The 15,956-nt window shown below is 43.0% G+C and overlaps 3 protein-coding genes across 3 annotated transcripts; 1 reads left to right on the forward strand and 2 right to left on the reverse strand. All coding sequences in view use genetic code 11, as the record gives it.

Annotated features, from left to right (window-relative positions):
- Positions 1-2,492: 2,492 nt before the first annotated feature.
- Positions 2,493-3,610, reverse strand: EGR_04041 (60S ribosomal protein L35; the record flags this gene model as incomplete). The annotated part of the gene is made up of 3 exons (XM_024493290.1): positions 2,493-2,724; positions 2,791-2,927; positions 3,557-3,610. 3 exons carry the CDS (start codon positions 3,608-3,610, stop codon positions 2,493-2,495), a joined length of 423 nt encoding a protein of 140 aa, XP_024352204.1.
- A 510-nt stretch (positions 3,611-4,120) lies between these two features.
- On the forward strand, positions 4,121-5,027 carry EGR_04042 (ATP synthase subunit gamma; the record flags this gene model as incomplete). Its single annotated transcript, XM_024493291.1, has 2 exons — positions 4,121-4,399; positions 4,473-5,027. 2 exons carry the CDS (start codon positions 4,121-4,123, stop codon positions 5,025-5,027), a joined length of 834 nt encoding a protein of 277 aa, XP_024352205.1.
- Positions 5,028-5,731: 704 nt separating this feature from the next.
- Positions 5,732-15,947, reverse strand: EGR_04043 (Glycerophosphodiester phosphodiesterase gde1; the record flags this gene model as incomplete). Its single annotated transcript, XM_024493292.1, has 11 exons — positions 5,732-6,190; positions 6,416-6,837; positions 6,989-7,369; positions 10,136-10,274; positions 11,786-11,923; positions 12,277-12,410; positions 13,758-14,192; positions 14,917-15,375; positions 15,425-15,567; positions 15,607-15,740; positions 15,774-15,947. The coding sequence occupies 11 exons, from the start codon at positions 15,945-15,947 to the stop codon at positions 5,732-5,734; spliced, it is 3,018 nt and encodes a 1,005-aa protein (XP_024352206.1).
- Positions 15,948-15,956: the final 9 nt, after the last annotated feature.

Genomic DNA, 15,956 nt, shown 5'->3' on the forward strand with positions numbered 1-15,956 from the left:
GACGGGATGAGATGTTGTGTTGACTTTAAAGGGCAAAACTTCCTTACTCTCCACCGATTCGCTAGGTCAGGCTGTTGTGAACAATTGAGTGGGCACAGCACAACACGTGCACGTACAACGTTCTGCCGATGGGGTGATGCGTGTCCTGGAAGTGTGGGTTTAATAGTGAGTGGGTTGTTTGATGATCTCCACTGATCAGTTCATTCACCTACCGATCGTTGGGATGTCACAGCACTTAAGCCTCTTCTCATCTGAAGTTAGTTGGTTGGCCAGGAAACAATCGAAATGCACGTATGGATTATAATAAAAGGAGAGAGGAGTAACAAGGCTCTCCCACTTTGTCGATTAAGCCATCGATCCAGCTTATCACCTACCTGTTGATAAATGTGGATGGAGCTGGTTCGCTTAGCTTTCACAATTACTTCTTCCTTCCCTCCTCCGATTGTTCTATCACCACTCACGCCAAAAATGATGTGAAGCTGTCCCTGACACATTTCTCTCACAATCATGAAGAGGGGACCATCCTGAATGCGATGCAAACACATTTGAGTAATTCATCACCAGGATCAAACCGTTCGAATCACTTTATTTTGAGTGGCACGCTTCATTGGCATGTTTTCCCCAAGGGCTGTGCGACAAACCTGATGGGAGCCTCCTGCATCTTGAAGTTTGGTTTACAAAGCAGAAAGCGTCAAATCACATGCACTAGGTTCAATCAACATCTTATAAAGTGAGGACACAAAATGAGGGAAAAGTAGTAGAACACACAACAAGGAATACCGTATCGAGAGGCCGATGCAAATCTATGCCCCACGATGCACGTATCCAGGTCATCGGTAGTTCTGAAGTAAAGGTAGCGTCGTCTTCCACGTCATAACGGTGTCATGGTGGCACGCAACTGCAGATCATCTCGCCACAAGAAGTATTTTCCCAGCGGATGAATCACTCAGAACTGTGATATTCCCAGTTCAAAAAATTAATACACTTTGATTTTTTTCATATCGCCCTATAATGCTTGATTGTACAAAACCATAAAAATCTACGCAGCCACCCTATGCTCCTCAGAAATTTCAATACCACATTAGGAAATGCGTTATCCAACCCAATGTTATAACATTCTATTCTGACACTCAAATGATTAAATGGAATGATCACACTATGGATGGAGATGAATTCCACGCTGGAGCGACCATGTTGATTCCCCTCATTGCAAGACAGGAGATGAGTGTTTATTTACAATCATTGGGTACAAGCACGCAGAGATCTTCTGCAATGCTTAAAACTGGGACTGTAAACCGTGATTCAAACAAAAAGGTGGACGGCGATTCCAACACACTCCCTTTTTGTGCAAACTGCACCAACAAGTGAATCACCGAGTGAAGTGTGCGCGTGGTACACGTATATATATCCGCCCACCTCTGCACACTATGTATGGATTGCCTCCACGATAGAAATGAACTCCCAAAGCAGAAACCACCCCTGCTGCCAGTAAGAAAAAGACCTCTGTTCCACAAAACTGGTAGTTCCTCCAAAGCAGGAGTTGCAATGCATCAGGCCCGTTTTTGTCATGTTTTGATTTACTGCAGCTGTCAACAGTGATCAACGCTCATGTGGTGAAAAACGTCCATCTTCCTTCTTATGCTGTGTCATTGCTGCACATGATGGACGGCACGGACAATTGGGAAAAAATTCAGCTAACGGGTTATCAGAAATAGGCAGCAGTAGCTGTCATTTCCAACAAAAAAGGGGGATTTGGCACAATGAAGGGCAAATTTTAAGTCGATTTGAGAAATCTACTGTACTAGTAAACAAACTCCGCGCCTAAAATACATAAATATGCCAAGGTGTGGAACAAACGACCCCAGATCCGAATATGGCCCAAATTCCACAAACTAATCCCATCTCAAACAGATGAATTATCACTTATTCACACAGAAATGCAAGGGAATTGGGGCAAAGCTAGGCCCGACTCCTCCATCTGAAATCTAGGAGCATCAATGAAAGTGGCCAACCTCGCAGGTGCTACTTAAATTACAACAGTAGCAAAACTGCGACAACAGTCCTAATTTAGCACTGGATAATAGGTAGGCAATTCTGAATTTCAGACGCAACAAACTACCAAAAATCTACATAGGAACAAAAAGTCTAGCAATAGGGGCAAAAGTCAACATGGAAATTCAAATGAAGAAAGTGTGAAAACGCCAACAGAGTAGAGACACACACCAACTCAGGAGTACAAACACTTAGAAAATGGCTAAATACCGCAGCAAAATCAGCATAGCGCAACTGACTTCCTATTTGAAAAAAGATACGCTCACAGAGGGATGCCAAGAAAACCAGAGTCCCAGGTACATGCATCATGGAAAAGAGCAACAGTCAGCATCAACTAACTAGGCGCAAGGAGACATATCTGCAAAACATCGAGTTTGAAATTCACCACTTCATTCCAAAAAGGAAGAAATCTGACAAAAAAACCTTTATAGCACACTTATTTAGGCCATGAGAGCAAACTGCCTCGTGGGGTATGACCGCATCTTGCGGAGCATCTTTTCGGAGTGAATGGAGCGCTCGCTCTTCTTGAGACGACGTCGGATAGCGCGGGTTTTCTTCGGGCGCAAATCCTTGGGAACGTAGCGCTTCTTACGGTAGGCCTCCCGCTGACGAAGCTTGGCAGCCTGGTTCATGACAGTGTAGATGCGGGCAATAGACTTGCGAAGCACGCGACTGTAAGATTTAAGTAAGATTAGCTCCAAAAAAAAAACAATAATGTCGAAGAAAGGGGTGACTCACATCTTCCTAAGTTTGGAGGCAGCACCGCGAGTAATTCTAAAGAGACGCTGATTGGCAAGCTCAGTTTTCAACTCCCCAAGCTGTTTTAGCAATTCAGCCTCGGGCTTTGTACGTAAGTCAGAGGCACGTACGTTAGACTAGAAACATGAAACAGGATGAAGACGAATGTCAGTTTAAATTCATGTTAGCATGAATAGATGTAAAGATAAGGAATGGTTGGGAATTGTTGCGAATGGCCAAAGACGTAATATGAAACAGACAAAGCACGGACTAAACGCTGGGAATAAAACAAAGGCGATCTAGAAAAAAACCCCGACAAAAACACACCATGCCGGCGGCAGTATTTCAAAAGCACTGGACCAACTTCCCAGCGCATTAAAACGGACGTCTGCATGATAAGCAATCAATTTGGTACAGGACCATTTTAAAACAAATTACAGTAGGAATATTTGTATATACTTATGGTTTTTGTGAAAACCCATATGCACCGGTAAATACAAGGTATTCGCAAAATATTAATTTGGTACATCAGATTTATCCATTAATTACATGGTGCTCTTAGCAGAGCAAATGGGTATCCCTACTTAAAATTTGAGTGTAAAAATGAGTTATTTATTGCTTGTTAAAGTCCCTATAGAGAGGTGTGTAGACAAGAATAGCTGCTTTAGAAAGGCCTGTGGTTGAAATGGTTGTAATCGAGGAGGGGAATGTAGAGGCCAAGGACTTTTATAAAATTAAAAAAAGACAGTGCTTGGACCGATTATACCTGTTCATCATACAAGGGATTTGAGCTACTGACATGGCGCAGAGGCCAGCCCATCCAGCTGATTTACAATGACCAAGACACAACATGGCCCCATACTAAGACTGGGAATCGAACAGATTTCCTTCATGGGCCCTTAAACCTTGTTTTAATTCGAAAATCAATCATAACCCTAAAATGGTATTGTTAATTTGATTTGCTAAAAAGAAGACTTGACCGCCACTTTAGCGATCCTGTATTTGTTAAAGACATTGTGGTCATGCAGAATCTTCGGCATTTACCAATTTTTACTCCTCCGTAAGTTGAGGCCTAGGTTATGCATTCGATTTTTCGCATCTTTTGCTTCTGCCGCAGAACTATCAAGTTTCAATGATGATTTCCTTTTACGTAGATGTGACATATTCCTTACCTAATCGCTTTTAAGACCAGGTATTGCGTTTGGATTTTGTTTTTAGATCTCTCTTGTCATCCTTACCTTTTTTACGCTAGTCTTGTGTCGGAGTATTTTTGTTATTTCCCAATGGGGTTGCATGTTATCTTTTCCAAATCAGGGTACAAGTCCGCAATATGGCGACGTTGAAGGACGTTGCGATGCAACTGAAATCCATTACTAGCATCCAGAAGATTACGTCTTCCATGAAAATGGTTGCTTCAGCCAAGTTTGCCAAGGCCGAGCGCGAGTTGAGGTTGGCTGTTCCCTACGGTACTAGTGCTGCTGCCTTTTACGAGAAAACGGGCATTGTGGCGCAGCAGAAAGAGGACCACCCGCCCGTTAAAAATCACCTTGTGATTGCGATCACTTCCGATCGTGGTCTTTGTGGAGCTGTCAACAGCACTATTGGAAAGGTAGTGTCGCTCTCCTTTTGATTTTCTTAATTTCTCTCAAAAAGTAGACGAAATTGAAGTTTTTGCCCTTCAGCTTTTACGTGAAATGCTCTCGCACCCTCCCGCCGGTGAAGATATAAAACTGGTTCTTATCGGTGACAAAGCTCGTGCCTTCCTCACCCGTCAGTTTTCGGAGCACTTCCTCATGTCCTTCACTGAGGTCGGGAAGAGGCCTCCAACTTTTGAAGATGCCTCGCTGATCACACAAGCTCTGCTCGACTGCGATTTCAAGTTTGACAAAGCTACGTTATTTTACAACAAGTTTAAGTCGGTAGTTTCCTACACCCCCATCGATCAACCCATCTTTAACCTCGAGCAACTGCAACATGCTCCATCGCTTGCGCTCTACGATTCCGTGGATGATGAGGCGCTTCGTAGCTACAACGAATTTCTCCTTTCGTCCTTCATCTTCTACGCTTTGAAAGAGGCCGCTGCGAGTGAGCACTCGTCCAGAATGACTGCCATGCAATCGGCTACAAAGAATGCCAGTGAAATGATCGATGAGTTGACCCTTGCCTTGAACAGGACTCGTCAGGCTGTCATCACGAAGGAGCTGATCGAAATTATCTCCGGTGCCGCCGCTGTCTAGTAACTTTATCTCTTTCACCCAAGTCTGTATTGACATCCTCTCTCATTGTGAGGCGTCCGTGGGTTTTATCTATTTTGTGAAGTGAGTAGCACTAAAATCAGGTTAGTAAGCACTCTGTGTTCTCATTTGTACGTGCACCTTGGGTCACGTTGTTTGATCAGTTGTATTTTATCGTGTCCCCAGTGAGGAACGCCTTAATGAATCCGCTTAATCGGCTGAATTAGTGAAAACAGTCTCACTACGCTCTTCATACCACTACTAGTAATTTATCCTAGATGTGATACGACTGCCACCGGGGTTTTCACGTAGGTTGAAGTATTTCTTGCATCCTGCAAGCAGGGGCCGAACACCAGTGATTGTCAGGTGGGTATGATGGGTCAGTGGCAGTTTTTAAGTCAAACGTCGGTCCATGGTCCGTAAAGTGATGGAACCAATGGAGTGTATCAAATAGTCTTGGATTACCAAATGCACCATTGGCATTCTCTCTGGTACGTCATTCCGACGCCTTATCGTTATGCTCCAGATGTAAATTGAATTATGCCGATCACATAGTAGTTACTTATTTCTTCCACTAATCTTTACATTCATAAATTACGTTTAAGATAGTTGTACTACCTACAAAAAAATCAAGTTACATGAAGATAGGAGAAGAAAAAAGGGGAGGGTTCGCGTGTGATTGGTTAATTGGGGAAAAAGATCATCGTTCACCAAGCATTTCGATGTACGTCGTCGATACAGATTCCAGTAAGTCCTAGTTCGGCAGCACGACGCTTGAAAGTTGGCGTAGAGACGCAGGCACCAAAGGGGATGCAGGCAAGACGGAAGGCGGCCATGCGATGAGCGAGCCCGGCGCCCTCCGCCGTTGCCGTTTCGAAAGGCTTGCCGGGAATCACTACCCCGTCCATTCCGATCAAGTGCGCCCATTCAACTACAGCCGCTGCGTTGCGATGCCTTGGATCTAGTAAATGCGGTGGTGGTGGCAGTCGCGTGGACGAGTGCGATGGAGGTATTGCTTTGGTGTAGACCGATAACGGCTGCTCGCAGCCCGCACGAGAGATGAAGAGCACCGGGAAGGTGGTCTGTTTGAGACGGAGAGCGAGGCAGAGGTCGGCATTGAATGTACTCAACACAATCTCCCTCCCGTTGCCCTGGGTCTGTAGGCTCTGTTGAACAAATGCACACCAGCACGAGTCAATCACTGGGAGGAGTTAGTGAGCAGGTGTTGAAATGGGGTACCAGGTTATGCTAGGGTAACTAGGAGCACATCTAATGCCGACATGCCTTCTGATGCATTTGTATAAACAATGGCGTACATTTTACAACCCCTTCAAGTTACAACCGTCTTTTGCAATGACTTCTATCAAAAGTCACTAGCTATATTTTCTTACCCGAATGACATTATCGGCGAATTGGTTGATGGAGTAGAAGTATCTGCTAGGGTGTCCAAACTCATCCAGGGCCTGCCTGTCCACGCCCATCTCATGGACTAGTTTGAAAGCCATGTTTGGCGTATCCTGGGGGTACTTTAGCTCCACATCTAGCGCCAACCGCGTTGGCACTGTAGCCAGCACCTGGGAGAAGAAAGGCAGGTACTCCGCCTGCTGAGTGCCGCGTCGCAGAGGTATCAGACAACTGTTCGATACCTCCCCTCCGTTCTTGACCTCGGACTTCGCATTCTCTACCGCTGCCTCGTATTCATGGGTTGATTTTTCACATGTCTTGCTGTGCAAGCCCCACTTCAAGTCCTGTAGCTCGTTCAAAAAGAAGGTGGGAATGAGATTGGGCATTTTCTTGTTGCAGATGCCTGATTCTGAAAAAGAGGAAAGACTAAGGCCCTAACAGAATAGACTCCCACATTCCATAAACCGATTGAGGGGCACAAAGGCCAAGGTAACACCAAAAAACCGGTCAGTCAGACAAGCGGACGGAAAAGCGCATGCACATGGACAAGAGGAACTCACCACCAAAGACATCAACTTCGTATTTAGGACAGCCACAGGGTCGAATGCGATCACTACGCTTCGTAACAATGTTGAAACTGTGGTAGATCACGAGGTCATTGGAGTCACGCAGAGGCTGCACATCGAGCTCCACCATGGGCACATTGAGTTCTGCGGCCTTATTGAAACTGAGAAGAGTGTTCTCTGGCCACTGCTCGTCGGCCGGTGTCTCCGGCTTCTCAGCACCCATCCCGCGGTGGCCTACACACAACAACGACGCTTCGTCCAACCCCACTGCAGGGTCCACTGGTCGCAGGGTGAAGCCACGAGCCGAGTTTTTCTTGAAGCTGTGGCCTTCATTTGTTTCCAAGGGCAGGGTGGGTCTAATCGTCAGGTAGTAGACTGGACAAGACAGAGAGAGAATTCGTCACATTTTATATAACCAAGTTCCAAACACGGATCGCCAAATTACCATGACTGCCTCCATGAGCCCTTTACTCTCCGCGGTTTCGATTACCTGTTTGACTCTATGGCATTCCGTCCCGGTTCTTCTTTATGTTAACGATAAATCTCGATTCTACACTGGTACATTTTCGAGGACTCCTCTGTGGCGCTAGAGGGTATCGTAGAGGCAAACGAACCCCTCTTAGTGCAGGACTTAAAAAGGATTTGAATAGGTAGGGAGCGACGAAGCAAATTTATCAATTCAAATACAGATAGATTCTCGGCACCTGCCTCTAATAGGTGACAATGACTATTAGCTACAAGGCTACCACATAAAACACTATGCTTCTTCTCAACCCCACCCAAGTTCTTTTTTTCCCTTTCCAAGGGAATAAAACTATCTACCTAATGACCAAAGAGCTGATAGATGTGAGGAAAACTCAAAAGCACCAGTTACGCCAAATCGTAATAAGCTGGTACAGAGCACGTCAAGCTACGGCAATGCCAGTTAACGAAGCTTATCAAAAGTTCATCAAATACGACTGGCGCTCTATTCTGGAATGCATGAGGGGTGCCAAAAATAACTTTCTGCTATTTGGATCGGCTAGATGGGATCCATGATGCACAAAGTGACGAGTTCGAACAGAACATGGATAAGGAATTATAAACTGAATGTCGGACAGCAGCACATTTCACACTGACACAGATCTGACCTCAGCATTTACTCCTCAAAAAGGTCGTCTCGTCATGCGACTGAAGCATCGGAACAAAATTTGCCTCTAGAACATTGGCTCATGAAAGTGATGTAAACATGGGGAACTAAAAGGCTCCCTAGAATAAGATATACACTTAATCAGAAAATGTGACAAGTATCGTACCAGAACAATGTTGGAATTTATCTGTCAAAATCAACTTTTTGGTGTGTAAAAGTGATTTTCTACTGCGTTGGAATTCATATCTTTTTAGATGTGAATTCAACTCTTCCCAAGTGTTCACCCAATCTCAAAAGAAGGTTACAAATCTTCTGGGGAAAAGGCAATGATCTGCTTTGTCTTTGAACATCAATTGACTCCAAACAACTGCAAGTAAGTAAAATCCCTTCATGACTGTTGTCATTAAACATCAATGCCTTCTCATTTGACTCACGTATCTGCAAAATAGGCGTATTTCCATCACTTGAAAACGACAGAACACCTAAAAATAACTTTTGTTGACAGCCATTTTGCTATGTGCTGAGTTCCAAAATCCGAAGGAACAGGAATAATGAATTCGGACGTCAGAGTTAGTCGGTGACCCAAAAGGGGGTAAGTGTCGACGCCTGCCTCGAGTACTTTAGGTTCACCAGACTAAATGATATCTCCAAGATAAGTGTGAGGCGATAAAAATGGTCGCATTCTTTGGTTAATCGATGCAATATTCCGTGTTTACTATATAAACCAGATGTTTTTTTTCATGTCATTCATTGCTTTGGTGGCGACGTTGAACGGACTTTTGTTTGAGATGTCTGAGACAAATGAGACATCATAGGCATATGGTGGAAGAGAGGAATGATAAGAATGAGCCAGTATCTTCACCACTTTCACCCCAAAATTCGGGTTTTCCCACGGGCCGACTTTGCATTTTGAGATCGTGCTTTGTCTTCTAAGGTGAAATGTTCTGAGTGATTCACTAGTTCTGACGACTTCTCAAAAAGGTCCTTCTTTGACACTCTTGAGATATATCGAATAAATCGGTCTCAGCCTTGCCTAACTAGTCATCAATATACAAATGGTATTTTACGTGCCTCCAAATCTTACAAGTTACTGCAGCGAGTCATACCAAAAACCATGGAAACTTTTCGCAATTTGATAAACAGATCCATTTTAGGAATTTGTGCATAAGTATTCATAAGGTGAAAGTAATTCCTTCACAAGGTCTGCTTTAAAGACAGGCATTTACTGTTTTGACTTCACTGAAGAGATTCACCACTAAAATAAGGTCATTATTAGTGACAAAGAGCAGTGACCAAGAGGCAGTTGTACCATTTCCTCTTATTTACTTAGCAATGCCAAAATACCGCTAAGGTAATGACAGTAAACCTAAACTCGACCTGGCATTTTACTGATGTGACCGGTCATCAGGAAATCAATAAGTAATCAAGGGAAGCGCAACATAACTGACCGCACCGACGGCCCTTGTAGACGGAGAAGCGCGTTTTTGAAGTAGGGACATGAGATGACCTCGTGAGAACGAACATGTTTAAACACTAACATACGAACTTGAATTTAGTTTAGAAAAAGCATTTTTGAACTTGCAAATGTTTTGTCACTTGTCCTAAAATCATTTAATTCGTTCGATTAGTTACTTAAAATCCGCAGTGTTTGCGCCTGTCTTCATGGTTTTAAAATAATTTCTGAATCCAATTAATTAGCAGCATCTCAATACAGTGTGATCACTGTCTCATATCTAGCTAAGATTTCTAAATGACAAGGCCATGACTGGTGGCTTTTCACTAAACCCGTGAAGGAGCCCTCTGCTGCGCAATCTGGTCATGCGTCATGTTTTCGAATTCCCCTAAGTCGTAATTTATCGTAAAGGTGTATGCTTAATGATGAGAACCTCAATAACTTTCGCTGTCCATGCAGGCATACATGCGCCTCGATCTGCGTTTATCAAAAGAGGATGAACTTATACCCATCGAGAGAGGCTTATGACAAAACCATTTCAAAGTGATAATAAACATACCATCAAGTTCTCCTCCACCAGAGTCGATGTTGACGGTTTCGGAGCCTGCTTCAGTAGCAATGTTTGTTGGGCACACAAATTTGGCAACCATGGGCACCGAAACGTTGGATGGATCCTCCGAGAGGTTCACCTCAATTGTCTAAAAGGGGAAGAAAAGGCATTTGCAGGGCTCAAATGTAGTGCGTAATATTTTTTTTCCAAGGAGTCCAATACATTGATAAACAAAATATCAGTTAATTTTTGTAACCTCAAAAAACCTTCTTAAAAAAATTCCTACAGAAATGACATTAAGAATCTTATGTATCTCTAAATCATACAACTCTATACCTTGGCGCGACTCATCCTATTATTACCACTTAAACTTTGGGCGTTTTGAAGGAAAGCTATTGCAGATTCACACACTTTGGACAAATCCAGTTCGCCGTTAAAATTAAAACTTGGAGAAGACTTCTATTTATTAGTTACACAGGGAAGGAAGAACTGCAGTCATAGTTGCGTTTAAAAAGGATAAGCACGATAAATAATATCCCTTATCTCAGGTCTATGACGTCCCCTACTTCAACGTGTTTGCAGTTAACTACTAACCCAAAGGTGTCACAAAATGATGTCTTTGCCATGGGTCACGTATTTCCTAACCGTGATGCAATATGAAAAATCTCGCAGCAGAAGCTGAGTCGATCAAAAGCATGATTTTCGTGTTCATGTCCCGTCACAGGTTCAGACAAATTAATGCTTCCATTGAAATGTTTAGAATCTCTCGAGGAATTTCTATAACTTTAATTCATTTAAAGACAGCTTAATGAGGCAACAGTGAGGCGGATCCGGTTGATACTAAAGGGTTGATTCTGTTTAAAGTTCGATAACTACTTTATGGTACTGCCTCATCTAGAGATAGCTTTGAGATTGGTCTTAAAAAATGCATAAATTTAAGGAATCAGGGTCGCATTAAACTATTGAAGCATCACCTGAAGCCTTCTTGTAGTCAACTTTGAAAGAGCGCCGGTTTATTTACCACACGGGTTCTTGTAAATGTGGAGGCGGTGTTCAAACCCATGGTGTAGCACACACCCATCAGTCAGGCACACCAAGGGTGGAGCAGGCCCACGTAGTTTTCTCATCAAGCAGCTTTCTCTGGGTGTATGTGTTTGTCTGTGTGTCTAATCCCCTGGGGTGTGCACACCTGAGTCAGAAAGTCCGTATACAGACATGACTGCTACTTACGGTATTCAAAGGGGCGGCCCATCGTGCCTCAGAAAGATAATTGTCTCGTGTAATGTTACATTGTGAGGTCTCGAAGAGTCTCGTTTAGCCTATGTCTGGAACTTGAGACATGTCGGGACATTTTGAACATATAATTCCGACTATTTTTGAAAAAATTGAGGAAAGTGCGTCCACGAAGAGGGTACAAGTGTGCGAATAAGTCTCACCAACTACTTTTACTACAGAAAACACGTGCCTTTTAAGTACCTTGATTTATAATAACCCATTTGATTTGCATTTTGGCCTTAAGTAGTATGTATAGCAGCTTCCTTAAACGCACCAGCCCCACAGAAAACTGTTACAAATGCTCAGCACTAAGCAACATGTAACTACCTGTCATCAATTTCATCAAGGTGGCAGCCAATGATTTAAACAAGGATATGAAATTACCCATCTATTTATTGGAATTTCCGACGAGCATCGACAGAGAAGACCGGTTATGGTATCATTGATTTTCATTGGTACCCACTGTCTTGTTACCATTTCGCCCTCAATTCGCCAAGACGTCTCATGAGATGGTCCCAACCTCTAAAGTACCAAATGCATTTCCTTTTAAAATGTGCAGCAAAGGTAAAACAGTTAAGCCAGTTGGGTGAGGAACGCTAATTGGGTAAATAAAAGGACGGTTTTGGTTTCAATTGAGGAGAATAGATTCGATTTCTAAAAAAAGCTGCGGAAACCATGCTTGTCTTAAATAATCATATCATAATCCCAATCTCTTGACACTATATCTCAAACACAGCAAAACTAAATTAGACGCTGATTTCAGAGACACAGGTCATGGCAACCAAGGACACCACTCAGCCTCCGTAAGTTGATCATACTGAACATGAAACTTTGCAAGTTACTATTCAAAAACGCTCGAAAATCGTCTAACTTACCAAGAGGCAGGAAGAATTTTTCAGTAGAATGCGATCTGAGTTGGCATACACGGACTTTACCTGTAGGTAGCTGTAAAGTTGAGAGCGCAGCCCACAAAAATAAACTATAATCGCCTTTGAGTAGGGTGAAAGCGCTGTCGATAACACAGAAGGAAGGTGATTCATGCTTCAAAAAGTAATTTGGAAAGAAAATAAATCCAAAAACAGCTTGAAAGTGCACATGCAACATGTGTAGCCCAATCAACCAAATTTTTAAAGCTTAAAAGAATCATATCATCCACTATAGCCACATCCTATTCCCAAATAAAATTAGTATTAAAACACCCAATAAGCAGACTGCATCCAAACTAACAATAAAAATGTGTTCCTTTTGATCAAACCTAGCAAAAAAAACAAACAGTCTGCAGCGTCAAAACTCGAAAATGATGTCGAAAGTGATTGAGATTCTAAAAATGTGCTCAATGCTACATAATTTTAAGGACTTATATCTCGGGGACCAAATTGTCATCCATCTCCATGCTTACCTAAACCTCCTTTGCCCCATAACTAAAACAATAATTCTTAATGTAGCTGGCATAGACCTGAAAGTATATCTGCCGTATAAGACGAAACATAGGCCTTTAGTCTGATGCACAATACTCACCCCCGAACCACAAAGTGCTGTCAGTTGTTTGCACTGATATCAAAAGCCACTTAGTAGCATTAAACGCATTTCAAGGTGAACATATTTTAATTCTGAAATTTTTAGTGGTAGCTAGCAATTTTGCTTTTAGCAGCCTAAATAGATGCATCTGATTATTGAATTAAATCGTGTCATTTGTAAGCGAGTTTTTGGCAACTCTCTTTTCAATGTATGCAGTAAACACTATTTTGCAACTAACTTGACTTTAAAAATGAAAACTAAAGCGTTATATATTACTGCTACTCAAATTGTAATCAAAATAGAGCTATATTTAGCTATTTTCTCGGTGGAGGTGTATACAACGCATCTGAGATCGCCGAACGTGTGGCACCCCACCTTGAAGTTTTTAACGTGTATTTTAATCCAAGTGCCAGAATTGCTACTCAGGGTCTGACTACTTGGGGACTGATTTCATAAAGAAATTAGCCCTTTTTGGGACCGTATAAAGTCAATCCAGCATGAATTTCCACTGGTAACTTACGGAAAGTTTGTGAGGGATGAGCACGACAGCGAGTCTTACAGTCAAGAGGAGGCACTACCCAAGAGGTCTAGGAAGCCCATATAGCTAGACACAGCCACGCAAAGTCACATCACTGGGACACCACCATACACTAAAGCTAACTAGGTCATCCCTAAAGTGGATGAATGCTCCCGCAGGAAAATGGGAAGACGGAAGATTAAATCAAAAATAGTCAATATACATAACACAAACGTACATAGTGGGAGTTCAAGGAATAGAGATGATCGAGGATAAAAGGTTGCTAGAGTGCTACATTTTCCTACACCTGGGAACCATCACCTTTGGGTACTACGACAACGGGCTGCTGTCCACCTTGCCAAGCGTTGGCAAGGTTACGTAGCACCGACTGGATACCTACTATCTCCTCTGCTGGTGCGGCCTCCGCAATCTGCTGGATGTCCTGCAGCGCTGGCGACAGAACCCCCTCATCCTCATCCTCTTCCTCTCCCTCCTCCGCTTCCACTTCCGGCGCTTCACCATCCAGTCTCTGATGAATTTGCTGTTGGCAACAAATGTCCACCAGGGACTCCAATTTCGCCCCAGTCGGCAAGGTGGACGTGGAGGAGGGTAGGAGCGGTGATGATGGTAGTAGCGACTGTGCTTGAACACTTTTTAATTCCTCAGTAGAATTGAGGCTCGACCTCTCCAGACGCTTTTTCCGACGAAAGCGCATGTTGATGATGTCTCGTGTGGTGCAGATTTTACCGTACTTCTCTGTAAAGATGAAAATTTGAATTGCAGGTTACGCGAACTTACGCATACATACAACTCCATTAAACTAGTGAGATAGGATGCTAGCAATGTGTTACGTCGGAGTTTGGTTATCATTTCCGATTCTGTGAATAAGGCTGTTTGTGGTAACCTTATAAAAACGTGATTGGAAATCAAATTAATTCAAAACATCAGATCGCCAATCACCTCAACCTGAGTACCTACCTCTGAAAAACACTTTAAATCGCAATATCGTCCGACAAGGTGGTGAGGACTGTAATCAAGAAGATAAAATAAACCAACCATAAAATGATTTCAGGAACTAAAAGAGGCTAGCAATATACTTCCGCCACCCACAAATGTCATGAATGGACACAATAATGCACTAATACCGCTTTATATCAAAAAATTTGATTTCAGCGTATTCCATAGAACAAAATGTTTCCATTTCGATAGCCAAGCACCAACTTTAAAATAAGCTGAAATAAGTTACAACATCGTATTAAATCAGGTAGCAACCAGTATCATTTATCATGAAATTCAGACTAATGCAGAATGTACAACACATGCCTCCTACCTTTATTTAATTCCATAGAGGTTCAAATCAGTGCGTTAAAGTTCACCCACTCACAGAGAGGAAAAAGTTTTTTGAACCTTATTAGTCTGTCGGATTACAGCCTCCCACATTATCGACAAATGCAAAACCCAACTATTAAAAAAAACGAACCCTTAATATGGTGTTTCAGCTCTCCCATATTGGGATTGAAGGCAAGAATCTGCTCAATCTCCGCTGTCTCCGCTGGCGTGAGCCGTCGATTGTGTGGATAGAGCATTGCGGACTCAGGATCCACGGGATGACAATGTCGCATGTCGTAGCTGACGATCCGCAATCGGCCCTCGCAGTACTTCACCGAGAAGCAACTACCACAACCAATCTTCGTCGTGTGTTGGTTGCGCCGTCGAATCGGCTCACTGCGACGCGATCCGTAATGCACGCAGACATACCGCAACTTCTTGTACTTGCATAGCGCCTCCTGTCGACCCCCTGTGTTACCAAAAAGACCACTGGAGTACTTTATGTACACAGATCCCGTTGTCTTCTCGAACTGCTTTAGTCGATTGGTAAATTCCACATAGGAGCCGGCAGACATTGTAGGAAAAGCCTCGCGAAAACTATCACTGCAGTCTATAAAGGCTAAAAAGGCAGACTTATCAAAGAAACGATAAAAATGCACCTGGAAATGCAGAGGAATCAAGTTCAAGTGTAGCGGTACTCATCGGTGGAGGATGATTGTGAACCATGGAAAACTTTGCAACTTTGAAAGCACCTTTTACGCTGGTGAAATTTATCTGAGATGGACAGGGATTTTCTAGCCGTCTATATAGTTAACTTAATAAAAATGTATGGTCAGCACACTTATTGGAATGGGAGGAGCCCTGAACATGCAGAGTGCATCCATAGCATATATGATTGTACACTAAAACATCACGTCGGCTATCATCTTCTCGATATCGCTTCGATCGTTTGATAGTATAGACATAGCCTGTCTCCTGAACCCAAGGTTATCAGTAAAGCAAGGAAACCTCAGTAAAATTTTTTAAAGCCACTCTGAGGGATTCGAAGGAAGGGAATTCCAATAACTGAAAGGATTCCAAGAACTGTTGAGTGGTATCATAATACTCCGACGGGGTTTCGTAAGAACCGTTCTGAGTCAACTTCCACGGGACTTCCCTAAACTGATCATTTACAGAATCCATGCACAGAAG

The sequence above is a fragment of the Echinococcus granulosus genome (genome assembly GCF_000524195.1).
Source record: "Echinococcus granulosus chromosome Unknown EG_S00024, whole genome shotgun sequence".
NCBI lineage: Eukaryota > Metazoa > Platyhelminthes > Cestoda > Cyclophyllidea > Taeniidae > Echinococcus > Echinococcus granulosus.